The sequence below is a fragment of the Rhinatrema bivittatum genome, chromosome 3 (genome assembly GCF_901001135.1).
Source record: "Rhinatrema bivittatum chromosome 3, aRhiBiv1.1, whole genome shotgun sequence".
Taxonomy (NCBI): domain Eukaryota; kingdom Metazoa; phylum Chordata; class Amphibia; order Gymnophiona; family Rhinatrematidae; genus Rhinatrema; species Rhinatrema bivittatum.
The window spans coordinates 537,260,643-537,288,480 of NC_042617.1; the positions used below are offsets into that span (position 1 = coordinate 537,260,643).

Genomic DNA, 27,838 nt, shown 5'->3' on the forward strand with positions numbered 1-27,838 from the left:
GGGACTCACCGTCCCTGGTGGCCGCCATCTTGGGCACAGGAGCCTTAGGTTTTTCTCTGTCCCGTTTTCCTCCCTTTGTTGTCATCGGTGGCGTTGTTCTGTTCATATATGTAATTATGGACATTCGTCCTGTGCTTCCGTAGATTTATAGCTCCGCTGTCACTGTGCTCCTGCCAGGATGGGGCTCGATTGGTGGAGTGGGCCCCGGAGCTGGTGAGGAAAGCGTCCTCCCAGCTCACCACATCACGTGATCTTCTTATACAACCTTTAAGCTTTTTCTTAGAGGCCCTTGTTTTTCCTGAAGATAAAATGCCGTCAGTTAATTCATGTCGTTTTTTTGAATAAAAGGGCTTCAAATGTGGGGATTACTTCGGCTTTGCCAATTTCTCAAAATTGAACAAATTTCCTAGAAAATTCAAATCTAGAAGTATTAGACAGGAAAACTTTATTGGTATCATTTATTTCCACTAAAGATGTTAATGATGTCATTAGAAACTTTTTTAGAGCATTTCCAGTCACTTTTTACGATCAAATAATAAGAATATATCCTGATTTATCCCCAATAACTTAGACTAAGAGGAGAGAATTCCTGGTTTTTAGGCAAGAGGTTATTTCCCTGGGTTTTACCTTTACCCTAAAATACCCCTGTAGATGACTCTTAAAAAGAGGTGATGAGTCATTTGCTTTCTCACAGCCAGAGCAAATACAGCAATTTATATTGGCCCGTAAGTCAACCACCTCTTCTCCATTAGCTAGCTAGGTGAAGGGCAAATTTATAAGATTCTGGTAAGAACACTATATAATGCCACATTGTTATTGTTGAATTTCCTGGATTGTCTCCTAAATTTCTCTTGCCCCTTTCTATGAGTTAAGATTTAATTTTTCCTACTATGTAACATGTCATAAATTGGATAAGAAATGTAAAGTCTTGATCATTTTCTTTCTTTTTCTGTTATATATTGATATATCTGATTGTGAAGTGTATACAAATCTTTTCAGTTTGTAAAATTTAAAATGATAAAGAATTAAAAAAAAAAAAAGGAATTGCTAATAAATGTAAGGTGGTCATGGTGAGGGACCCAATGTTCAGCATGAAGTTCAAATTTTGGAACCAGAATGTCAAGTACTGACATTTAATGTTGTCACTAAATGACTACAGGAAAAGGAAAGCCATGACCACGGCCCCTACATTAACCCATAAATGTGTCAGCATAATCATCACACAGGTCGATACAGTTATGCCGCGTTAGAAAGAGTGCGGCAGTGCCAGGCACACCCTCGTTCCCCGCACGCACAGTTCTCTTCACATACCGCTCGATACTCTATTTAAATTGCTTGCAAATGCAAGCCGCGTCTGCGAAGAGTTAGGGAAGCATTAGGCCCGCGCAACCCATTTTACTGTATAGGCGCTTAATACAGCGCCTATACAGTATCCTGGGTGCGGTGGTACCTGTCATTTCAAATGTCATTTCAACTGACATTTGAAATGACAGGTACCGGGAAGTGGATGGTTTCCCCCCTCCCGAAGCAAGGCGCAGGGCGAAAACTAAAACAAAAGTTGTTATATATAAATACCTAGATGTCACTTTCCGAATCCCCCATCTCCACGCACGTTTATCCAGGCGGCGGCGGGAGGGCGTGCGTTTATCCGGGTGGCGGCGGGAGCCGGCGGGCGCCCGTTCATCCGGGTGGCGGCGGGAGCCGGCGGGCAGGTGGGCGCGCGTTTATCCAGGCAGCGGCGGGAGCCGGCGGGCGGGCGTGCGTTCATCCAGGCGGAGGGAGCCGGAGACGAAAGCGGCCTCCAGAAGCCCCCGCCGACAGTGAATGAATGCACACCTGTGTACGCCCGTGCAATTTCGGTGCTCAAGGCGTGACGTCACGACGCTTGACGTCACAGCATGTGACTGCCTTGAGCGCCGAAATTGCACGGTCTAGCATTATTGTTTTAAGTTAATTTAAGGAATCGCATGTGTAGTGCAATGATTTGAGGGAAAGTTTGCCGGCTACCATTACCTGCCGTCTTACCGCCTACCCCTACGCAGGGGTAGGGGTAGGCGGTAAGTTAGCAGGTTAAACGCGGGGCAAAACGGCAGGGTAAAATAGCGATAGTTGGGGCGCGCGTCACTGTATGGGAGGGAATAGCTAATTCGATCGTTTACATCTGATATACATGCCGCGTGCGGAAGGGGTTACGGGTCAGTTTCAAGAAGCACTAAGGACGCGTGAAACTGGAGACTGTATCGCAGGATCGCCTTACGCGTCCGAATTGTGCGCCCACAGCGAGTTACAGACGGGGAATCTCCAGCCGCACTTTACAGTATCGATCTGAAAGTAAGTCCAACATTGTAGTCCTTAGCAGCACAAACAACTAAAGAAGACAGGTCACCGAAGGGCAGGATCACAATGAACATGTAAAACTATGTTTTCGACCTCTTACATGCAATAGAAGAGTTTTATTCAAAATAACAGATATTCACTAAATTGGAGAAATCCAATTTTGAGAGAACTGAAACAAAGAAGTCCTACTCTAGGCCTCTCAAATAAAAGCCTCCCAAATAGAGGGAAAAAAAGATTACATTGGTTTTGCTAATATTCAAACATCTAGTAAGCACAATCATTCTGAGTGCTCCCTGTCTCTCCTGCCCTCTGCACACATTAGGCTCTTCTTGCCTAGCAAATATTTCAATAAACCAGGCATGTCATGTGCTCTGCTTGGTGTGCTTGTATTTCTTGTTGTTAGAACAAGAAGAGTTGGAAGTCATGTTTCTATGTAATAATGTAGATCTGAAAAGTATACTTACAAATTCTTTGGCTGCCTGGTCAGCTATCTCATTGGTTTCATGAAGAAAACGAGCCTTTGCCACATCTCCCAGAGCTGAATAGCACCTAGAAAAGAGGATAGTCATTGATGGTTTCTGCCTTTGCCTCATAAATTCAGCAGAATGCAAAGCAGCTATAGCCATGCTCTATCACACAGACAGTATGTCGCACATAGACATACTCCTCTCATCCATACACCGAAAAAGTATGGTGCAAAGCACTCACAGCTAGATTCCAAGAAGCAAAGCTAGTCTGAATCGTGGTTTGGCTCAGAATAGGTCAGTTTTCTAGTTCAGGAGGGTGCATGGAGTTATAAGAGGAGCAAGAAAGGTATATGACATATATGAGAAGCAGGCAGTCAATGGTACCTTTCTGCAATGTGCAAATGTTTTGCCTCCAGGGCCAGTTTGCTGAGGGTCTTCCACATGGCTTCTGTCTCTGTGGACATCTCAAGAGTCTCTAAGAATGCCACAGCCCTGAGGGGACAAGGAAAGAGGGCTGAAAAATGGAAAACAGCGGTAGCAGAGAGAAGCGAATTACAGTGCTTTGAGAAACAGCATTAGAAGAAAAAAGCTCAGCTAACTTGATAGAGACAAACATGCAGAGAGAATGGAGGAACAGGGAGCAGAGAAAGAGATTACCAATGAAGTTGGTTCAGCTGGAGAGAAAACTCAGTTATTAAAAAAGATGTAATAATAGCAATAAAAAGAATAAGAAACACGTAGCAGACAGCAGAGTTGCTTACCTGTAACAGGTGTTCTCCCAGGACAGCAGGATGTTAGTCCTCACAGATGGGTGACATCATCAGATGGAGCCTGTCACAGAATACTTTTGTCAAAGTTTCTAGCAACTTGAGGAGCAGGCAGGCAGGCTGAGGTCATCTGCCGGCAATGGATGGACCTGGTTAGCCCAGCCAGGGTGGCTATGCGTTCACTGGGAAGGAGCACCTTGGCTACCATGGTGTCCAAATCCGCCCCAATGAAGGTCAGTCGCTGGGATGGGGTCAGCTGGGATTTCGGGTAATTTACGAGGAACCCCAGCGATTGGAGAAGTCTCATTGACACGCTCAGGGACTGTAGAGCTCATTCCCTTTAAGAACTCTTGATGAGCCAATCGTCCAGATATGAGAACACATGCACCTCGTTCCGGCGTAAATGTGCTCCCACCACTGCCAGGTACTTTGTGAAGACCCGGGATGCAGAGGCTAGCCTGAAGGGGAGAACTCTGTACTGGAGGTGCTGCTGTCCTACGACGAAGCGCAGATTTTTCCAATGAGGAGAAAGATGGCAAAGTATGCGTAGGCATCCTGTAGGTCAAGAGAGCAGAGCCAGTCCCCTTGATGCAGAAGCGAGAGTAAGGTACCCAGGGATACCATTTTGAACCACTCTCTCTGGAGGAACTTGTTTAAGGCCAGGAGGTCGAGGATGGGATGGAGGCCGCCTGTTCTCTTTGGAATGAGAAAATAATGGGAGTAGAACCCCCGGCCATGCTGAGCCAGTCCAGATTCTACGGCTCTGGACTGTAACAGGGTCGAGCATTCTAGCTCGAGGGTCATTGCGTGTTCCATGAGGCTCCACGCCAGAGAGGGTGGGGAGTCTGAGGGAACATTGAGAAGATTCAGGAGGTAACCCCGTGCTACGATGGACAACACCCGTTGGTCGATGGTGATTGGGGATCAGTTGTTTGTGAATAGGTAGAGTCAGCCTCCCACTGGTGGGTCAGTCGGCGTGGGTACAGGGGTTAGGTTGCTGCTGTCTCTGTGCCAGTCAAAAGCCAGCTGCAGGCTAGGATGAGGGGCTGGCTGAGCCCTAGGCGCTCATGGTTGGCAAGGGTGGCCTCTTTGGGCAGCCCGAGCTAGTTGAGCATGGGAGGCTGGAGGATAGTATCTCCGTTGCCTGTAAAATTGCTTTCTGGAATCCCTACGTGACGTCCTGTGGGTCAACGAAGAGGGGTCAGAGGTGGTAGTAGACAACTGACGCAGGGTCTCCTGGTGATCCTTGAGTTGGGCCACTGAGTCCTGGATTTTGTCCCCAAACAGGTTTTCTCCTATATAGGGGAGGTCGACCAGTTTATCTTGAACCTCCAGGCGAAGGTCGGAGGCTTTTACCCAGGCCCAGCGTCTGGCACTAATGCCTGCTGCTGAAACCCTTGATGCCATCTCAAAGACGTCATAGGCCACCCTCACTTCATGCTTCCCGGCTTCCAATCTTTTCTGGAGGATGGATTCTAGGCCCTCCTAGAACTGTTGTGGTAGGCCCTCAGCAAACTCCTGTACTTGTTTCCAGAGGTTCCAGTGACGGCCATCACCTCCATAAGGAGGTGATGGCCGTCACTGTACATGAGGTCCTCTTAGACCTCCTCAACCATGTTCAGTGGCTCCAGTCAATAGAAAAACGGATGCCGCTTATCTCATGTAACAGGCCCTGGGCTTCCAGAAGAGCCAGTTGCCTCTCCAATCAGTGGTAGTGGAATCAGCCCAGAAAAAAGCCAAAAGGACCCGCCTTCACTCCTCCGCCCCTCCGGGGAAGGACCACAAAGCCTTAGACGCTCTAGGTCGGAGAATATTCCAAGGATCTATGCTTATCGCTCGGATAGCGGCACTGATATGCCGCTATCCGAGCGATAAGCATAGATCCTTGGAATATTCTCCGACCTAGAGCGTCTAAGGCTTTGTGGTCCTTCCCCGGAGGGGCGGAGGAGTGAAGGCGGGTCCTTTTGGCTTTTTTCTGGGCTGATTCCACTACCACTGATTGGAGAGGCAACTGGCTCTTCTGGAAGCCCAGGGCCTGTTACATGAGATAAGCGGCATCCGTTTTTCTATTGACTGGAGCCACTGAACATGGTTGAGGAGGTCTAAGAGGACCTCATGTACAGTGACGGCCATCACCTCCTTATGGACATCCACGAATTGGAGGACCTCCAACATCTTATGGCGGGCATCCTCCTCAGTTAAAAGCTGGAAGGAGATGGTTTCTGCCATCGCCCACACAAAGTTCGAAAAGGATAAGCCTTCAGGAGGCAAGAACCGCCTCTCATCTGGCAGAGAAGGATGTTGGAGGCTTCCTAGGAATGTTCAGAGGAGGCATCTTCCCATGGGTCGTAAAGGGCCACTTCCGCACCACTAAACTGCCTGAGTCGAGGAAGGAGGTCAAACCCAAGAGTATAGGGCGCAGGCACCGATGGTCGGTGAGGTGGAACCGACAGCGGTGGTACCGGCATCAAGGGCACCAGGACGCCCGACGGCCCGGGGACGGGATCTGGCATCGGCGGTAGCGCCCATATAGATGGGCGCAGAGCCGCATCTTCTCCGAGGAGCCCGGAATTGGGATTGAGACAGGGGAGGCACTGGTGGTAGACAGGGCACCGAGCAGCACATCCAGTCTTTTCAGCAGAGGCGCCACCATGGAGGTCGCTGGTTCCAATGCCGATATGGGGGCCGGCGTTGGTGGCTGCTGGAGACCCCAAAGGGCATTTAGCACTGCCTGTTGAACCTCGCGGTCCAACTCCTATCTGAAAGTGGGTGCGGACAAGACCCATCCCGGAGTAGGAGGCAGGCTGGGCGTCACCAGAGCATCCACGGGGGTCCACAGAGGCTCGGTGCCTGGCACCGATATCGGTGCGGGTATGCCCTGGCACCCGGGTTTGGAGGAGGACGGGACCTCTTTGGAGAGGGTTCGGCCAAGGCGGATGCTGCTCTGGTGTCAGTGCCGGCAGTGGATGGTGACAACCATCGGTGCCGGTGTTTATGCTTCCCACGGTGCTCGGCCCAGTCTTTCTCTGGCGCCGAGTAAGACGATCCAGAATCCTTCGAACATCCTGATGCTGATGAGGGGCGATCTTCCCCCCCCTGATCATCACGGCAGGATACCGAAGACGAAGACCCCGAGTAAGACTGATCTCCATGATCAAATTACTCGGTACTGGAGTCGATGAAGCCGATTGCTTGGAACCAAACAAGTGCTCCATCTTGTCCAGACGGGCGCGCCGGCCTTTGGAGGTCATCTGAGCACAGTTGGGACACCAGCGGATGTTGTGGGAAGGCTCGAGACACAGGACACAGACGTCATGCGTGTCCGTGATGGACATTGTCCGCGGACACTCAGGGCACTTCCTAAAACCGGTTGCCATTAAAAAAGGGCAGTGTGTGGTCGGTGATCATCGGCCACCGGGTGGGGTGGTAGAAGCTCAGGAACAGACTGCAAGAACGCGAAAAACACCTACAGAATGCCGGAGGAATTGATTCATAATGGGGGACCCTGAGGCAAGGAAAAACTGAACTAAAAACGTCAAATTCTTCCATGAGGAAGAAGTTTGAAACAGAGCTCCACAAACCGCGAGGCAACAGCACTGCAGAAAAAAGGAGACTGAAGGCGGACCCCGTGTGGCTACGTGGTTTAGTGGCATGCTGGGCATGCTCAGTGTGCCAGTCAAAGTTTCAAGAAACTTTGACAAAAGTATTCCGTGACGGGCTCCATCTGATGATGTCACCCATCTGTGAGGACTACCATCCTGCTTGTCCTGGGAGAAAATACTGAAACAAGCCCCATAACACATTTTGTTTTGTTTTATTTTTCAGATTAAATTAACTACTAAAGCTAAAGTTGATCAGCAAATACAATGACCAACTGACAACTTCCCTCAAAATGTTTTTTCCTCCTTTGCTCACCTGAAATAATCTCCATCATCAATAGCCGTCCCAAACTCAATCAGCCCCTCATCTAAAGTGTAAGAAACGGTGTTTACTCCCTCAGTGACTATGACTTCAGTTTTACCATTATTTCTCTCCAGATCCACAATTTCTCCCTGAAATACAGAACCAATAATAATTGTATTGTGTTGTCTCACTAGCAATAATTATTCAAAACTTTGATAAGCTGATTGAAGAGAAACTTTCCCATTCATAAACACAACTACAACCTTCTCCATCAAACTACTCACTCTTCTACAATAACACTCTCCAACAGAGATATGTGGTTCCATTTCCGTATCTTACATATTTTCCCAACTGCTTCAGTTAGAAGAGGCAGGCAGTGAAAAACATTAAAAGTATTTAATAGGGGTGTGCAAGTCGAAAAAAAAAAAATTTTTAATTTTTCATTTCATTTTCCATTAATCTTGTTTTTTCATCTATTTTGTTTGTTTTCTAAACATGCTATTTTTTGCAACTTGCATGTTTTTGTGAATAGTACATATTATTTTAGTGTGCACTATTCACAAAAATATGCACACTGTAAAAAAAAAAATAGCATGCATTCTTTTTGTCTTTAAAGTGATTGAGTTATTGTGTTAAAGCAGCTCATAAACTTCCTTGATGACCATGCAGTCTTGGACCATAGACTATTTCGGGTCAGAAAAGCTCTTACTACAGAGGTTCTATTACTCTTCAGTTGACTCTCTTAGAAGAGGCCTCAATGTAGAAAAAAATTTGTGTTGGTCATGTTGGCTCTCTCTTCAGTTTTGACACCACTGACCATCAGATTCTCCTGTATCGTCTAAGAGATTCTGGAATATCGGAGACTGTGCTGGGCTGGTTTTGATTTTATTTATCCGATCATAGACAGCAAGCAAGGATGGGCTTAGATTATTTCATCAAAAAATTAGAAAAGAAAAAAAAAGATTTCATCTAGCATCCTCCACTTTGACTAAATTCTCAGAATTTGCATATGCATTGTGTAATGCAAAGGCTCAGCCTTGTCTGCAGTATTATTCAACATCTATTTGATGACAATCTGCAGACTAATGGCTGGGCTCTGTACAGGATACCGGTTGTATGCTGATGATATACAGTTTTACATCGTGGGACAATACATCTGCACTGGTGTCTTGTTGTGTCTCTACTATGACAATGGGTTATGCATAACAAACTAGCCCTAAACCTACCTAAAACAGAAGTTTTAGTGCTGCAACATGGTAATCCTTTTGGTTTTCCTCAGTCTATGTTAACTGAGAAATCCTAGCTCAAGTAGTAACTTGTGCAAAGAGTTTAGGGGTATTGATTAATGCTAGTCTCTACAATACTTAAATTAAATCTCTTGTGAGGGCTGGTTTTTATAAATTGCACATTTTGCCTAACTTAAAACCTTTATTCTCTTTGGCTGATTTTCGTGCTGTTGTACAGGCATTAATTTTGCCATTCTTGGATTACTGGAATTGCCTGTACATTGGACTTCCAGCTTCAGCTCTTAGAACTCTCCAGATGCTGCAAAACTCAGCGGCCAGGTTTATCACTGAGCGTCCTATGAGAGGATCTTCATTGGTTGGTAGTTACATCAAGAATCACTTACAAGATCCTAATTTACAAATTACTTTCACTTGATTCACTGTCTTAAGCTAATGTTCATTTCTACAATCCCACTCAAACGCTTCACAGAGAGGATTGCTTGACATTCTATCAGTGTACCAGGCCTGATTTGTAGAAACAAGAATGTAGGCCTTTTCTATGGCCACTCCAGTTCTTTGGAACTCTATTCCATAAGAACTGTGACATATGAAATGTAATAAGATGTTTAAACAAATGCTGAAGACTTTTCTTAGGCTGGGATTCAGATGAGTACAGACTTGATTTTGGGGACTGCTGAAGTACTCTTTGAATTTTGTTTGGTTTTGTTTGGGCTGTCCTGATGTGAATTATGTATGTTTTTATTGTTCATCGCCTTGGATCTTGATATTGCCAGTACAGAAATACAATTAATAAAATGACAAAAATGTCCCGTTTCATATAGGAAATGACATAAAATGAAACAACAAATATTGTTAATGCTTCCTCTTCATCCAGTCAGACCAGTTCTTACAAATGGGTTATGTCCCCCAACCAGTACATAGAGAATGACATCAACAGGTTCACTGACATCACCCCTTATAGGCATCTGTGCTGACCTCAGCCTGCCAGGATTCTGTCTCCAGCAGATGGTAGGATGAGCATCCCATGCTGAAGTCTGAGACCTGGTTAGGCTGGATAGGAGGACCTTTTCGTGAGTGGCTTTTAAGGTGAAAGGCTAGTACTCCCTCACTCAGTTGAGCATAGCTAGAAGTCAGGCTAATCAGTTATCCTTAGACAGCTCCTGAGGTGAAATCCAAGTTCTCGCCCTCGTTGAGCAGAGCCTGGGGCCAAGGGGTTTCCAGTTTCCTTTTCAGGATTGGTTTGAGCTAGTGTTCTCCCCTCTTTCCCCCACCCCACACATTTTGGCTATATCAGAAGGATAAGGAGAGAGCCTTTGGCTGCTGATGAAGTTTAAAAAAGAAAGCGGTAACAAGGAAACAGGCAGTCAGCAACTACAGCGCTGCCAAGGGAGTATGCAGAGAGGCGTGCAAAGAAATTTGTTGAGTTTTTTAAATTCCTCCCATTCCTCCAGGCCATGTCAGTGTGTTGGTGAAGGAGTGAGGGAATCATGGCTGCTTCTGCAGACTGCAGGAAGAAGGCTGGGCTCTGCAGCTACTGTGGTTTTTGGAAGCAGCTGCCAGAAGCAGCAACAAAGGTCTACAGGGGATGTTTGGGGGAAGGCAAAACATCACATGGAAATGATTTTGGATCTCTGGGGAGACAACGTTGGCTGGGCTGTTCAGGCCCTTGGTTCACACTGGGGACATGAGCACTGCAATGTGAATGGTGGCCATTTTGGGAATGCGGGGAGTAGGAAGGGAATTAGAGCCACTTCCCTTAGCCATGTAAAGCAAGAGCAGGTTACTGAAGCAAGTATTAAAAGGGCTGTTTCTTCTCCCTTCTCTTAGAAACTTCTATATCAACAGAGTTTATAAATATTTATATCAGGCCCTTTTGTTTGGGACAAGCTTCAGTCCCAAAGCCGGCTTTGGGTCTTTCTGCTTCTTTAGAGATATCTAAGGAAAAAAAAAGGAATGATTTAGAGACTGAAGAGGATTTTTCCACCAGGTTAGAGTATTCCCTGGAGGGCTTTAGAATGATGAAAGATGCAGTCAGTGAAGAGTATTTGGAAGAAGGGTAATTTCCTCCAGAGGGAGAGGATGGTTCTTCCACAGTTCACCTGTTTCATAAGCTGGAGCTTTCTTCCTTGGATGATTCAAGCTTTATTTATTTATTTGTTGGAGAAATTACTTACCTGATAATTTCATTTTCCTTAGTGTAAACAGATGGACTCAGGACCAATGGGTATAGTGTACTCCTGATAGCAGTTGGAGACGGATCAGATTTCAATCTGACGTCAGCCCTAGTACGTATACCCCTGCAGGAAGTGCAGCTCTTCAGTATTCTCCTCGAAAAGCATTGAGAATATATGTATGACTGAATAATTTGAATAACTTGATTAACTTTATAACTTGGTTAACTTAATTAATTTGAACCGGTTGAATTGGTTATAGCTGGAGAACGCCAGTGCCCTCAACTGAGAAACGTCGACACCCGGTAGGATGGGTGTCCTAGCTGAAGGAAGGCTTACCCGTGAATCACTCGCTCTCGGGGATATCACCCAAGAATTCCATGAGTAACGGCAGCCATGGGTGGGATGCTGAGTCCATCTGTCTACAGTAAGGAAAATGAAATTATCAGGTAAGTAATTTCTCCATTTCCTAGCGTGTAGCAGATGGACTCAGGACCAATGGGATGTATAAAAGCTACTCCCGAACCAGGTGGGAGGCTGCCCGTGACCCATTTAGTACTGCCCTTGCAAATGCTGTGTCCTCTCGAGCGGTGGCTTGCCTGCTTCTACGTAGGCCGCCTTGATGACTTCTTTGATCCAGTGGGCTACGGTTACTCGCGAAGCCGCTTCCCCTTGCTTCTTCCCACTGTGAAGGACGAATAGATGGTCCATCTTTCGTATGGATTCCGACCTTTCCAGGTATCGGACTAGGAGTCTACCGACATTGAGATGGCGTAGGCTGCGAGACTCTTCCGAATTCTTATTCTCATCTGGCGATGGTAGCGAGATGGTTTGGTTGAGATGGAAGTGAGACACCACTTTGGGGAGGAATGATGGTACTGTGCATAACTGGATGGTTCCCTGGGTGAGTCTGAGGAATGGCTCCCGGCAGGACAGTGCTTGTAGCTCGGAGATACGGCGGGCCAAACAGACCGCCACCAGGAAGGCTGTCTTCAATGTTAATAGTCGGAGAGACAGGCTGCGAAGTGGTCTGAAGGAAGCTCCTGCTAAGAAATCTAGGACCAGATTGAGGTTCCAAAGAGGCACCGGCCACTTTAGGGGTGGTCGGATCTGCTTGACTCCTTTCAGAAAGCGGGAGACATCCGGGTGAGAGGCTATGCTGCCGCTCTCGCTCTTGGTTTCGTAGCATAACAATGCGGCCACCTGTACCTTGATGGAGTTGAGAGACAATCCCTTCTGTAGGCCGTTTTGTAGGAATTCCAAAACTGCAGGAATTTTGACTGAGCACCAGACTTCGAATACTCTCTAAATCCTTATGTATGTTAGGGGATGTGGAGAACTTGCGTGCTCGGAGTAGGGTGTCAATTACTGTCCCCGAGTATCCGCTCTTCCTCAGGCGAGTCCTCTCAATGGCCAGACCATAAGAGAATCGAGCTGGATCCTCGTGGAGGATCGGTCCTTGTTGGAGCAGGTCTCTGTGTGGAGGTAGAGGGAGGGGGCTCCCTGTCAGCAGTCTTCGCATGTCTGCCTACCACGGTCTTCTTGGCCAGACTGGGGCCACTAGAAGTACTGGTCCCCTGTAGTGTTCTATCTTGTGGATGATTGCGCCCAATAAGGGCCACGGCGGGAAGGTGAATAACAGAGTCTCCTGTGACCAGGTCTGTACCAGTGTATCGATTCCCTGGGACTGGAGCTCCCACTTGCGGCTGAAGAAGCTGGGCACTTGGGCGTTGGACCGGCTTGCCAGGAGGTCCATAGTTGGTATTCCCCAACAGTTTACTATCAATTGGAATGCTGTGGTCGACAGCTCCATTCTCCTAGGTCTAGACTTTCTCTACTGAGGTAATCCACAGCGACGTTGTCTTTCCCGGCGATGTGGGTGGCCAAGATCTCTTGAACGTTCGCTTCCTCCCATGACATTAGGGGGTCTATTTCCAGAGACACCTGTTGGCTTCTGGTTTCTCCCTGATGGTTGATATAGGTCACTGTTGTGGCGTTGTCCGACATTACTCTGACTGACTTGTCTCTGAGTCTGTGACCGAACTGTAAGCAGGCTAGTCTGACTGCCCGGGCCTCTAGGCGATTGATGTTCCACCCTGACTCTTCTTTGTTCCATTGTCCCTGAGTGGTCAGCTCCTGGCAGTGTGCTCCCCATTCTCGTAGGCTGGCGTCCGTGATGAGCAGGATCCAGGATGGTGAGGATAGTCTCGCTCCCTGGCTCAGATGGTCTTCTTGTAGCCACCACCATAGTTGGGTCTGGACTTTGTCCGGGAGCTGAAGGCATATGGTGTAGTTCTGGGACAGTGGATTCCATCGTGATAGTAGTGAGTGCTGTAGGGTCTCATATGAGCTCTTGCCCATGGCACCATTTCCAGTGTGGATGCCATGAGGCCGAGGACCTGTAGGTAGTCCCATGCTGTGGGGCGAAGCTCGCTCAACAGGGTTCGCAACTGGCTTATCAATTTCGATCTCCTTGTCGGTGTCGGGGTGACCTTGTCTTGTTTGGTGTCGAACCGGACTCCCAAGTATTCTAGAGATTGGGAGGACTGCAGACAGCTCTTGTTTGTGTTGACCACCCACCCGAGGCACTCCAATAGAGTTTTGACTCTGTTGGTCGCCTGGTGGCTCTCCTCTGGGGATTTCGCCCTGATCAGCCAATCGTCTAGGTAAGAGTGTACGCGAATTCCTTTCTTCCTTAGTGTTGCTGCCACCATCACTATGATCTTGGTGAACTTCTGGAGTACTGTGGCTAACCCAAATGGTAGTGCCCGGAACTGGTAGTGACGGTCCAGGATCGTGAAGCGTAGAAAACGTTGATGCTCTTAATGGATCAGAATGTGTAGGGAGGCTTCAGACAGATCCAAGGACGTAAGGAACTCTCCCAGTTGTATCGCCCTTATTACCGAGCGTAGGGTTTCCATGCGGAAGCGAGGAATCTTCAGGTGACGGTTGACCGACTTGAGGTCCAGGATGGACCTGAACGTTCCTTCTTTCTTGGGAACAATAAAATAGATGGAATAATGTCCAGTATTTACTTGCTGCGGAAGCACCGGTGTTATAGCCTCTAAGGCTAGTAATCTGGTCAGTTTAGCTTCCACTGCCATCCTCTTGGAAGGGTCATGGCAGGGGGGATTCCTCAAACCTGTCCGGAGGGAGGTGGTGGAAATCCAGGTAATATCCCTCTCGAATGATGGTTAGGACCCACTTGTCCGAAGTTATCTCGACCCATCTTTGGTAGAATAGGGCAAGTCTACCCCCTATGGCTTCCTCCTTTGGATGGGTCGGCTGATTTTCATTGTGGGGTGCGGCTGGGGCCTGGGCCCGAGCTGGCTCCCCTTTTGTTGTGCTTGTTCCGAAAGGACTGGCTCCGGCCTGCGAGGCGGGTCGCTTGATATGTGCTTCTATATGGGTTGAAGCGCTGTGATCCTCTGCCCCTGGAAGTTTGGGGGAAGGGTCGCTGGTTTCTCTTATTCCTGTCCTCTGGTAGCCGTGGCAGTGGGGACTCGCCCCATTTGTTGGCTAGTTTCTCTAGTTTGCTTCCGAACAGGAGGGTTCCCTTCAAAGATATCCTTGTGAGTCTCGTTTTGGAAGATGCGTCGGCCGACCAGTTTCAGAGCCAGAGTTGTCTTCTGGCTGCCACGGCGGATGACACTCCTCTAGCTGCGGTGCACTCCAGATCAGAAGCGGCATCCGCGAGGAATGATACTGCTGGTTCCAGGGCTTCCCCAGGAGTGTTGTTCCTGGTCTGTGATAAGCAGGCGTGTGTCACCACGGCATAGCAGGCCGCGATCTGTAGAGACATAGCGGAGACGTCAAAGGCCTGTTTGAGTACAGATTCCAGACATCTGTCTTGAGCATCCTTGAGTGCTGCTCCTCCCTCCACTGGGATAGTAGTGCGCTTCGAAACTGTGCAAACCATGGCATCCACTCTCGGACATGCCAGGAGATCTTTGGCGGCTGGGTCCAGAGGGTAAATGGCTGCCCTAGCCCGCCCTTCTTTGAACGTAGTTTCCAGGGCATCCTATTCCAGGTCAATTAGTTGCTGAACGGCTTGTAATAGTGGGAAATGACGGGAGGTCTGACAGAGTCCCTCTAGTAGGGGGTTCGTCTTAGGTTCCCCTAAGGCGCTTGTGCCCGGGATAGCAAGCTCTTTTAAGCTGTGTGTGACCAGGTCTGGAAGCTCGTCCTTGGTGAAGAAGCGCCTCATGGTTCGGTGGGGCTCTGTCCCCGGAGGGGAGTTCCCCTTCCTCCAGGGGTTCTGACTCATCATCCGAGTTGTCCGTGTCCCCAAAGGTGGGGCTTCTGGGCAGTGGGATCACTTCCCTTGGCATAGAGGGTCCCGGGATGTTGAGGTCCTCTGGTGGAGCTTGTGGCCGTATTATAGGAGGCTCCAGTTGCATGTGGACGAAGGTATGCAGACCTTTGAAGAATTCCACCCAGGAAATAGATGCTGGGTCTAGACTAAGGGGCGCCTTGTCCCTAGGGAGCCCCGTTTGAGGGAGGGTCCCGCTGTGCAATGCTAGGTCCGGCGTACTGTTCGAGAGGCTGGAACCTGGTACCAGCTGGGGAGGGCCATGAGTTGGATCCCCTAGGGCCTCTTCGCACTGTATACACAGGGCTGTGGCCTCTTCATGCTGTGCAGCTCTAATGTGGCATGCTGGGCAAAGGCCCTGCGCCATGAGTTTCTTTTCCGGTGGTGCCATGGCTTGTGCGCGTAAGACATAGTTGTGTGCCGCGGTGCGTCGAAGTTGTGTGCGTAGGTTTGGTGCATGCTCAGGGAGATGTGCGCGCTGTTGTGCGCACAGATCGAAGTTATGCGCCCGGCACAGTAAGCGCGTGGCTATGTGCGTTGCTTGTGCTCATGGTACTTCGGCGCACGACATTGTGCGCACAAGGTATTTGTGCGCACGGCTCGCCTCTGTGCGCACGGATCAGAACGGCGGGCAGGGCGGAGAACAGATCAAAATGGTGACGGCGACCACGCGGACAATATGGCGACCAACTCGGAGGGTCTCCACGTGGAAGGATCCTTGGATCTGATCGGGGTCTAGCCCTGCTAGGGCAGATCAGCCTGGTGGCACTGGTCCCGGCTGGACTTGTGTGACTCCGAGCTTCGGAGACCGGAGACTTTTAAATAGATTTTTTACCTTACCTTGTCTCGGCGCTTCCCAGTTTCGTTCCGGGCAGACTCCAGCTGCGGGGGGAGAGGGAAAATACCTTCACCGCCGAGCTCGAGGTTGCACCCGCTGCCTCTCAGCCTCACTCGATGTCAGGGGCTAGGTCCCTGCCGAGGGTCAGCCGCCGGACCGAGGCTTACCTCCGAGGGATCGCGGAAATCACCTCAGGAATTCTCAACTGTGGGAGGGGCCCAATGGATGTCACCGCAGGAGAGCGGGGCTTGTTTGTAGAGGTAAGATTTCTTCTTATTTTGGTTTTCTTTGGTAAAATTACTCTAACGCTGTGTGAGCATGCATAGAGTCCCTAACTGCTATGAAGACGGAAAATACTGAAGAGCTGCACTTCTTGCAGGGGTATATGTACTAGGGCTGACGTCAGATTGAAATCTGATCCGTCTCCAATGGCTATCAGGAGTACACTATACCCATTGGTCCTGAGTCCATCTGCTACACGCTAGGAAATTTATTTTACAATTTTTCTATACCGACATTCATGGGTACATCATATTGGTTTACAATGAACTAATAGAAATACATCATATCGGTTTACAATGAATTAGGGGAAATACAGCACACGGGCGGGGGGGGGCGACAGCAAAGGGGGGATAAACAAGGCAAGGGCATGGTGAAAGGGTGATTCAATGGGGGCAAATAACAAGAAATATTAAGAATGGAGCATAATAGAAAGGAAAATTAGTTCTTACCTGATAATTTTCGTTCCTGTAGTACACGGATCAGTCCAGACACCTGGGTTGTGACTCCGCACCAGCAGGTGGAGACAGAGTAAAACTTGTCGGGCTCCCTACATATAGTAAGGTGCCACCCACAGCCCCTCAGTCGCACGTAATGTCAAAGCCAGATAAACAACCAACACTAGCTAACTAGAAAAAACCCCCCAAACATGAGGCCAATTCACAACAGCCCCTTGTGCTGGAGCCGAAAAACCTTCAGAACCATGAACACAACGTGCAAAAAACTGCCAAACTACAATGGCGGAATAAGTAACCGAGCAGACTCTCTCTCTTTCTTCTGACCTAAACTACAAGAGACAGACGGGCGGGAGTCTGGACTGATCCGTGTACTACAGGAACGAAAATTATCAGGTAAGAACTAATTTTCCTTTCCCTGTACGTACCGGATCAGTCCAGACACCTGGGATGTACCAGAGCAAATTTACCCAGGGTGGGAAGCAGAGAGTCCCGCTCGGAGAACACTCGCCCCAAAACCCTGAGCCTCAGCCGCCTGGACATCAAGCCTGTAATGTCTCGTAAAAGTGTGCAACGATTTCCACGTTGCCGCCCTGCAGATCTCCTGTGTGGACACACTAGAAACCTCGGCCCACGACGTGGCCTGCGCCCGAGTCGAGTGGGCACGAAGCCCCCTGGGTGCCAACTTGCCCTGCAGAAGATACGACGAAGTAATCGCCTCCTTAAGCCAACGCGCAATCGTGGCCCGTGAAGCCGCTGATCCCCTACGAGCCCCCCGACCAGAGAACAAACAAGTGATCGGAAACCCGGAAAGGATTCGTAACTTCCAGATAACGAAGTAGAATCCTACGGACATCAAGTTTCCTCAGTTCCCTCGACCCTCTGGCCTGAGGATCCATGGCCGAAAACCCGGGAAGATCAACTGACTGATTTAAGTGAAAGGACGACACCACCTTGGGTAAAAAGGAGGGGACCGTCCGCAGTGAGACACCTGTCTCTGTAAAACGCAAAAACGGTTCTCTACAAGAAAGAGCTTGTAACTCCGAGACCCGACGCGCGGACGTAATAGCGACCAAAAACACTGTTTTCAATGTTAAATCCTTCAACGTCGCACGCTTGATCGGTTCGAAAGGCGACCCACAAAGAGCCGAAAGCACGCAGTTTAAGTTCCAGGAAGGACACGGATTCCGGACCGGCGGACGGAGATGCTTTGCCCCCCGCAGAAACCGCGTCACATCTGGATGGCCCGCCAAGGACACTCCCCGGACCTTTCCTCGAAGACAGCCAAGGGCTGCCACTTGAACCTTCAGGGTACTCCAGGACAGTCCCTTCGAGAGTCCCTCCTGAAGGAAAGAGAGAATCTCCGGCACCTCCGGCCGAACGGGGTTCACCTCGTGAGCACTACACCAGTCCTCAAAGACCGTCCAGACCCTCATGTAGGTCAAAGACGTGGACTGTTTTCTAGCCCTCAACAACGTGGTGACCACCGCCTCGGAGTACCCCTTGGATCTCAGGCGCGCCCTCTCAAAAGCCAAGCCGCGAGACAGAAGTGATCCGCGTCCTCCAAACAGACGGATCCCTGCCGCAGAATTGTCGCGTCGCCCCGCAAGCGGAGTGGAGATTCCACCGCCAGCCGCAGCAGATCCGCGAACCACGGACGCCGTGGCCACTCCGGCGCCACCAAGATCACCTCCGCCGGATGTAGCTCGATCCGTCGGAGTACCTTGCCTATCAGGGGCCACGGAGGAAACGCGTAGAGCAGCACGTCCGTGGGCCAAGGAAGCACAAGTGCATCGACCCCTTCCGCGCCCCGCTCCCTCCGACGGCTGAAGAACCTCGGAGCTTTTGCATTTTGCGCAGTGGCCATCAGATCCAGACGTGGCTGACCCCACCTGGCACAGATGAGTCGATACGCTACCTCCGGGAGCTCCCACTCCCCTGGATCCAGCCGGTGTCGGCTGAGGAAGTCCGCTTGTACGTTGTCTACGCCGGCGATGTGGGACGCCACAATGCTGCTGAGGTGTCGTTCCGCCCAGCACATCAACTGAGCCGCCTCCTCCGCCACTTGCTGACTCCTTGTCCCGCCTTGACGGTTGATATAGGCTACTGTGGTGGCGTTGTCCGACAGGACTCGTACCGCCTGGCCCCGTATCCATGGCAGAAAAGCTTGCAACGCCAGCGCCACCGTTTTGGTCTCCAACCGATTGATGGACCACTGCGACTGCTGGGCCGACCATAGGCCCTGCACCGAGCGCCCCCCACAGACCGCTCCCCAACCCGAGAGACTGGCATCCGTCGTGACCACCGTCCAGTTGGGGAGGATCAGAGAAACGCCGCACGCCAGATGGTTGGGGCAGAGCCACCACTGCAGGCTGGCCCTGGCGCGGTCCGTGAGAGGCAGCGGGCGCAGGAACTCCTCCGAGACCGGCCTCCAGCGGGAAAGTAACGCTGATTGTAACAGTCGCAGATGAGCGAAAGCCCAGGGCACCAAGGCGAGTGTCGACGCCAGGGAACCCAAGACCATCAGGTAATCGCGGGCCAACGGGCATCGGAGGCCTAGCAAACGCCGCACCTGTCCCTGGAGCTTGAGGATCCTGTCCTGAGTCAGGGATACCGTGGCCTCCTTGGTGTCGAACAAGGCCCCCAGATATTCCAACCTCTGGGTGGGCTGAAGGTGACTCTTGGCGAGATTGACCACCCAACCGAGCGACCGCAAGAGTTGCATAACCCTGGCCACCGCTTGCCGACACTCTATTTCGGATTTGGCCCGAATGAGCCAATCATCTAGGTAAGGGTGAACAAAGAGCCCTTCCCGTCGGAGCTGAGCAGCCACCACCACCATAACCTTGGTGAAGGTGCGTGGAGCCGTGGCTAGGCCGAAGGGAAGAGCCCTGAACTGGAAATGCTTGCCCATGATGCAAAAGCGCAGGTACTGATGCTAGGCTGGCTGGATCCCTATGTGGAGATACGCCTCCGTCAGATCCAGGGACGCTAGGAACTCGCCCGGGCGAACCGCCGCCACCACCGAGCGAATTGTTTCCATCTTGAACCGGGGAACACGAAGGCACCGGTTTACTCCCTTTAGATCGAGGATCGGACGAAAAGCTCCGTCCTTCTTTGGAACCACGAAATAAATGGAGTACCTTCCCATGCCCCGTTGCGTCGGCGGAACGGTAGTGATGGCGCCCAGCGCCTCCAGGCGCTGGAGGGTTGCCCGTACGGCGGCCCGTTTGGCTACGGCCTTGCAGGGGGAGACGAGAAACTTGTCCCAGGGGAGACGTGCAAATTCTAACGCGTAACCGTGTCTTATCACGTCTAACACCCACTGGTCCGAAGTGATTTTGGTCCATTCCTCGTAAAAACGCTCGAGGCGCGCTCCCACCCGTGGAACGGCCTCCTGAGCCCTTGCCGAGAAACGAACCAATCGCGTATCATTGGGCCGACTTGGCCCCGGATCCCGCCGAGGATCCCCCTGACCTATTGAATCTCTTCCCCCGAAAGGACTGAGGCCAGGTCAAAGCTCTGGTAGCGCCTCCTCTGAAGGATTGACCCGCCCCAGCTGACCGCTGCGGCCTCTGGCGACGGTTGTTTCGAAAACGGTTCCGGGCAGAGAAATTGGGCCTAGGACGTGGTCTGTCCTCCGGTAGCTTAAAAGCCTTGTTCTCACTCAGGAACTGCATGATATCATCCAGCTGCTTCCCAAACAGCAATTTCCCCTTAAAAGGCAAAGCGCCGAGATGAGCCTTAGATGTACCGTCCGCCGCCCAGTTTCGGAGCCAGAGAAGACGGCGCGCTGAAACCGCAGACACCATGGCCCGGGCCGATGTGAGCAGCAAATCGTGCATGGCATCCGCGCTGTAAGCTATTACCGCCTCCAGAAGGTCCGCCTGAGCCGCTTCCCCTTCTGAGAGATCCGCATTCGCTTGTAGGGTCTGGGCCCAGCGGAGCCCAGCCCGCAACGCAAAATTGCTGCAGATAGCTGCCCTGGCTCCCAGGGCTGACACCTCGAAAACTTTCTTGAGCTGCACCTCCAGCTTCCGATCCTGGACATCCCGCAGCGCCGTAGCGCCTGTGACGGGAATGGTCGACCTCTTGGTGACCGCCGATACAGCGGCGTCCACGCGAGGGAGCCGCAGTAGCTCCAACGCATCCTCCGGCAGAGGATATAGCTTATCCATGGCCTTACTTACCTTGAGGCCCAGCTCCGGGGTGTCCCATTCGCGGAAAAGAATGTCGGACGCAGAAAAATGGAAGGGAAACGCTACCGTGGGGCCCGCGAGTCCCAGAAGTACCGGATCCATCTTAGGCCCTTGGCGGGTTTCCACCGGTGGGGCCTTTTTTTTTTTTTTTTTTTTTTAAAGTAAAAACTTGTACTTCTAATTATTATTATTCTCTTCCTTTTATTATTTATTTATTTATTTATTTATTTATCCATCCATCCAAACTATCTCCCTGACTAACTATACCCCAGGGATCCCAGAGACTGTGGGTGGACCTGCCCCATCTGCTGGAGACAGAGAAAGACTGAGGGGCTGTGGGTGGCACCTTACTATATGTAGGGAGCCCGACAAGTTTTACTCTGTCTCCACCTGCTGGTGCGGAGTCACAACCCAGGTGTCTGGACTGATCCGGTACGTACAGGGAAACAGAATATAAGCTAACACAGAGATAACATAAAATAATTGACATAAAATAATTGACATAATTATGAAAACATTGTGGGGGAGCTCAAAAAGGAGGACTAGAAGACCTATGCTGGGAATGCCTGTTTAAAGAGCCAGGTCTTGAGCTTTTTCCTAAATTTGTACAGGCAGGGCTCAGTGCAGAGTTCAGTGGGGAGAGCATTCTAATGGGTGGATCCTGCAACAGAAAGGGCTCGCTCTCTTGTGGTGGTAAGATGACTGAATATTTCAGAGGAGAAGGAGGAAGCTTCTGCTGAGGACCCTAATATGGTCAGAATCAGAAAGCCATCTTTCCGCTGCAAAAGGCAGTAAAAGATTTGATTGATCTGGAGTGGGTCTCCCCAGAGGCCAATTTTAAAGGGGGGTGTTCCTTAACTAAAATATAGCCCTTAGTAGCTCTGGAAAAGGAAGTTTAAATTCCCAAAGGTGGCCTATTTGATTTATTCTGTTACCAAGGGGACTACTATACCAGTTGAAGGAGATACAGTGCTTAAAGATGCATAGGACAAAAAGACTGAGTCAATAATAAAGCAAGGCTTCAAGGCTTCTAGCATGGCACTTCAGATAACAGCATGTAGTTGCATTATAGCAAGGCCTGGTATGTGCCTATTCCAGTGCATACAGGCTGAGAAGTTGGCATCGGGTGGTGAAGTTGTTGAGGATACTTCTCACTTGGAGACGGGATTTAGCTGATGCCGCTTTGATGTGGTGCATACCTCGGTGAGAAATATGGCTTTCATAATAACACAAAAAGGTTGCTTTGGTTGTGGAACCGGTCAACAGATTCCAATTCTAAAAGCAATCTGATGAAGCCCCCTTTAAAATTAATCTACTGGAACAGGTCACATGATAGATTGAGCAGGGTGGTTGTGTCTTTGCTACGGGTGCTGCCCTGCTTCATCCCATCATCGGAACTATTCCCTTTAAGCTGCGTGTGTGCAAGGCTCCGCACACCTTTTCTCGTGGCCGTGGACAGCTTTTACGAAGACTAGTGGAGCCACTGTGGGGCCACTATGGAGCTTCATGGCATGAAGAAAAAAAGAGGCCCCAAAACTCTAGGTGCTTCTCTTCCTTTCTGCCTGCGTAGCCTAGAAGAAAAATGTTGACAGAGCTGTGAGGCAGGAAGGAGGAGGAGCATCTGCCCACATGCAGATAAGGAGCAGTGTCTGTGGCAGGGCCACTGCAGATCCCATCTTGCAGCAGCCTAAAAAGAGGAGGCCCCAGAGGTGAAAGGGAGGCTGAGGCCCAAGACAGAGAGAGAGAGAGAGATGAAAGCCCGTGTGTGAAATAGCATGTGAAAGTGTGAGCCGTATGTATGTATGAGAGCATGTGAGAGTGAGAGCCTGAGTGTGTGTGTGTGACAGCATGTGAAAGAGCTAGTGTGCATGTATGAGAGAGAGAGACAGCATATGAAAGTGAGAGCTGTGTATGTGTGTGTGAGAGAGAGCATGCAAGAGCCTGTGTGTGAGATAGCATGTGAGATTAGGAGCCTGGTATGCGAGCATGTGTGCGCGTGCATGCGTGTCAGAGAGAGAGAGCGTGTGAGAATGAGAGCCTGAATGTGTGTTTGAGAGAAGAAGGGAAAAAGGCAGGTGAAGACTAAAGAAACAGGAAAAAAAAAAAACCTCTGTAAAAGGAAATGGGAAAAGACCGAGAAAGGGAACATAGAACAAAAAGGCTTGGAACCAACCGATTAGAAAAATAAGATCAGACAACGAAGGTAAAAAAAAACAAAACCCGAAAAGAAGATTTTGAATTTTTAGTGATTGGCATATGTTATCTTTGGGAATGTGCATTACATATTTGCATTTTGTTCTTTCTTCAGTATTCCACTGTCCAGATTCTGGTTTCTTGGGCTTTCCATTTATTTTTGTCTGCAGCTTTCTGTTTCTGATTTGTAGTCCCTTATTCCGTATTAGGTAAGGTTCTGTCTATGTTCTACATGTGTAACTGAGGTGCAGTGTTTCTGCTGGCATGCGGTTTTTCTGTAGGGCTTTGCAGCAGTATGGCTTGTTGTTAACCCCAGTAGGTAGTGTATTAATGTTCTAGGGCAGCGCTTCTCAACCAGTGTGTCGCCAAGCACCGGCAGGTGTGTCGCATGCTCCCGGTCTCTCCCGCTGCTCTTCCTTCCTTGCTGCTGTTGCCGCTGGGTTATCAGCACGTTCAAGCCCAGTGGGAACAGCAGTGGTACTAGAAGAAGCTGTGGCACCTGCGTCTGGCCTTTTCTTTTTCCCGCGCCCCTCCCCCCCCCCCCGGTGACCCGGAACAGGAAGTGATACACGGTGCACGGGAAGGAGAAAGAGCCACGCCACGTGGAAAAATAGCAGCGGCGGCAGCATCGGCCCCCAAGCAATTGAAGCAGCCGGTAATCAGGAAAGGAGACAGCAGCATGAGCCTCCCGCGGCCGATGGGAGTCTTCTTTCTTGGCCTGCAGGGGCTGGAGGAGGAGGCTGTTGCAGCTACCATTTGTGCTCGGGGGGGGGGGGAGAGGAAGTGAGTGAGAGAAAGAGAGAGAAGCAGCCAGCTAGCCTGTGTGTGAGAGAATATGTGTTTGATTGAGAGCATGTGTGTGATTGAGAGAAACTGGTCAGAGAGCTGATGTGTGTATATATGTGAGAGACAATGAAAGTGACTGCTCAGGGAGATGACTGATGTGTATGTGAGAGTGTAAGACATTAGTCAGGGAGGTGACAGATGTATGAGAGAGAGAAAAAGCATTGATGTGAGAAGCATGGGAGTAAGAAGCCTGGTGTTGTGGGGGTGTGTGTGAAAGAAAGCATGGGAGTGAGAAGCCTGATTATGTGAGAGAGAGCATGGGAGTAGGAAGCCTGTGTGTATGCATGAGAAAGAGACTGGTTGGTAAGGTGACAGTGTGTGTGAGAGAAAGAGACTGATGTGTGTGAATGTGAGTGAAAGAATGTGATTCAGGGAATGAGAAGCCTGTGCACATGGAGAGTGAGCATGGAAATGAGAGAGAGACTGGTGTATGTGTGTGTGTGTGTGTGTGTGTGTAACAGAGAGAAAGTAATTAAGGGAATGAGAAGCCTGTGCATGTGAAGAGAGTGAGTATGGGAGTGAGAAACCTGGGTGTGTGTGAGACACAGCATGGGAGGGAGAAGCCTGTATATGTAAGACAGAACATGGAAGTGGGAAGCGTGTGTGTGTGTATGCATGAGAGAGATCAGGTGACTGGTGTGTGTTTGTGTGTGTGTGTGTGTGTATGTATATATGTGTGTGGGTGTGTGTGTGTGTGTGAGAAAGAAAGTGATTATGGGAATGAGAAGCCTAAGCCTACTGAGTTCATTGTAAACCGGCATGATGTGCTTCACGAATGTCGGTAAATAAAAGTTAATAATAATAAAAAAATAAGCATGGGAGTGAGAAACCTGGGTGTGTGTGAGAACAGCATGGGAGTGAGAAGCCTGTATATCTGAAAGAGAACATGGGAGTGGGAAGCCTGTGTGTGTATGCATGAGAGAGATCAGGTGACTGGTGTGTGTGTGTGTGTGTGTGTGTGTGTGTGTGAGAGAAATAAAGTGATTATGGGAATGAGAAGCCTGTGCATGTGAAGAGAACAAGCATGGGAGTGAGAGACTGGTGAGTGTGTGTGAGACAGAGAAAGTGATTATGAGAGTGAGAAGCCCGATTATGTAAGTAGAACACGAGAGTGGGAAGCCTGTGTGAGTGTGTGCATGAGAGAAACTGTTCAGGAAGGTGACTGGTGTGTGTGTCAAAGACTGTTTGGTAGATGATTGGTGTGTGAGAGACAGAAACTGGTCATGGGGGCATGACTGGTATAATGTGTGTGTGAGAGACATGGGCCCTAAGGAAGAGGACCATGAGTATAGAGCTTAGCCTCTACTGCTGCTTCTGGTGTGTGCTTCGGCCTGCATGGAAGAGGAGTAGGAGAGCTGCTGGAGGGGGTAAGTAAAGGTTGATTGACTGCCATTTTAATTATTTAATATTAAGTGATGTGTCTGCTTTTTTGAAATATTTTATTGGTGTTTGGAGAATTTTTAATAGTTTTTATGAGTTTTTAATTGTTGGATGTTATTCTGTTCATAGCTGTTTTGAAACATTTATTCTGCTTATTAGTATAGTTTTACAATTATTTCTGTGTGGGGATCTATATCTATAGCTGATTGCTAGTTCTGTTTTCCTAATAAGAGGTATATTGGTTTTTAGGGCCTGATTTAATATTTGTAGTGTTGCCTTTTCATAGATAGGGTTGCTCCTGTTTGAGTGTATTCCATAATACAGGTGTAACTGTGTGCAGATTAGTTTATGTGTATAACTGCAGATCCTGGGAGTATGTTAGGTCGGTTCTGTGTGTGTTACTGAGGTGAGATATTTTACTAGCATGTAAGCGTTTGTATCAGTCTTATTTGTTGTGTTTTCTCAAGAGGACATACATTGGTGGTAAACTGCTGTCTTTTCATAAGTAGGGCTATTGAGCCTGGTAGTAAAAGGAGTTTGAGTTGCTGTTACTGAGATGACACCAGAACCAGAATATCGTTTTTGTAGGGTGAGTTGTATGGGGAATGTTGTAATTCTGCTTTACATCCATTATTGTGGGTCAGGGGGGTTCCCGTGGATGCAAACTGTACTTTTACATCTAGCCCCGTGACGATCATGGGTCAGTGTGTCATGCATGTGAGAACCATATGTGTGTCCCAACAGAAAAAAGGTTGAGAACCACTGTTCTAGGACATGGTATAATATTTGCATTGCTGCCGTGTCATAAATAAGGCTGCTGCTTTGTGAGTTCTGAGATAGTACTGGCATGGCATGGAAAGTTCTAGCTGTCTTATTTTTTCAGGGGTTTATGTTACTTCTCAAAGTGTTTGGCAGTGAAGGGTTTGCAATTACTGAGATGAGTGTGTGTGTGTGGGGAAGAGAAGAGGAAGAGAATTGAGTGAGCATGCATGTACGTGGGAGAGAATGAAAGGAATGAGAGTGACTATGTGTGTGTTTGTGAGAATTAGCATATATATATGTGAGAAAGAGTTTGAGAGTGAATATGTAGGTGTGTTAGTGTGTTTGTGTATGTGAGAAAATCTGTGCGTGCTGCTTCCAATGATCCCTCTAAGGATTGGGTTGCTATAAGCATAAAATTGATTGGCTTTTTGCATCAAAAAATTAGAGCTCACAGAGTAATGAAACCAAAAGATTTTGCTCACGAGCAAAACTTTTTGCACACAGCAACACAATCTGTAGAAGGAACATTTGTCATCAGTCCTCTAAATACTGAATACAATGCTGATATAGGTTGCGGAAGCACTAGGGATATTTAATGCTATTATTTCAGCTGCATTACCAGTAGAATGGTTTAAAAAAAAAAGATAAGATGAGGCCTAGCAAGCACAAAATGCCATCAGTGGTCCAGTTCTGTGACGCTGGGCCCCTGAATTCGGCGACAGTTGCAGAATTAATGGCAGTGGCATGAAAATCTTGGATACAAAGTTTGAGAAGATGTATAATAAAATGGAAGAAATGAGTTTCAGAAATGAAGCAAAAAGTATTGGATTTTCAGGATGAAAGCAGAGTTGCTTACCTGTAATGGATGTTCTCCCAAGACAGCAGGATGTTAGTCTTCACAGATGGGTGACATCATCAGATGGAGCCCGGCAGAAAATACTTTCTAGAAACTTTGATTGGCACACTGAGCATGCCCAGCATGCCACTATCCCTGCAGCCACGCAGGGTCCCCTTCAGGCTGGTATCAAAGCATAAAAACAAGCGAAAAATAAAATAACAAAATGCAGACGAACCCAACTCCGCAGGGTGGGGTGTGGGTTTCCTGAGGACTAACATCCTGCTGTCCTGGGAGAACACCTGTTACAGGTAAGCAACTCTGCTTTCTCCCAGGACAAGCAGGATGGTAGTCCTCACAGATGGGTGAATACCAAGTTGCAGGCTGCCCTTGGAACACACTAGGCCAACAGACACCCAATAACGTGCAACAGGCACAACAGGGGTGCTGTTGGCAACAACGGGAGGCAGTCTGACCCACGTATTGGGCCCTAGGCATTGGGTTCTCACACCTGGAACAGGTTATGGAGGATAGACTGGCCGAAGACATTGTCCTGTCAACCATCCTTGTCCAGACAGTAGTGGGCTAGGGAACTCCACGTCACAGCCTTGCAGATTTCAGCAATAGGGACTGCACGGAAGTGGGCCACCGATGGTGCCATGGCCCTCACTGAGTGTGCTGTTACTCGGCCTCCGAGCGGAAGGCCTGCTTGCTCATAGCAGAAAGCGATACAGTGCACCAACCAATAGTACAGAGTCTGCTTGCCCACCGCAACCCCAAGTTTATTTTTGTCAAAGAACACGAAGAGATGGGTGGACTGCCTGTGGGCTGCAGTGCACTCCAGGTA

At 49.2% G+C, this 27,838-nt stretch overlaps 1 protein-coding gene across 1 annotated transcript in view; it reads right to left on the reverse strand.

Annotated features, from left to right (window-relative positions):
• The window catches only part of IFT172 (intraflagellar transport 172), a 649,332-nt gene that overhangs the window by 480,413 nt on the left and 141,081 nt on the right, over positions 1–27,838 (reverse strand). The window contains exons 17-19 of the mRNA XM_029596359.1: positions 7,487–7,623; positions 3,189–3,296; positions 2,802–2,886 (exon numbers count right to left, since the gene is read on the reverse strand). Of these exons, the coding sequence (XP_029452219.1) occupies positions 2,802–2,886; positions 3,189–3,296; positions 7,487–7,623 (330 nt within the window). The remainder of the gene's footprint in view (positions 1–2,801; positions 2,887–3,188; positions 3,297–7,486; positions 7,624–27,838) is intronic.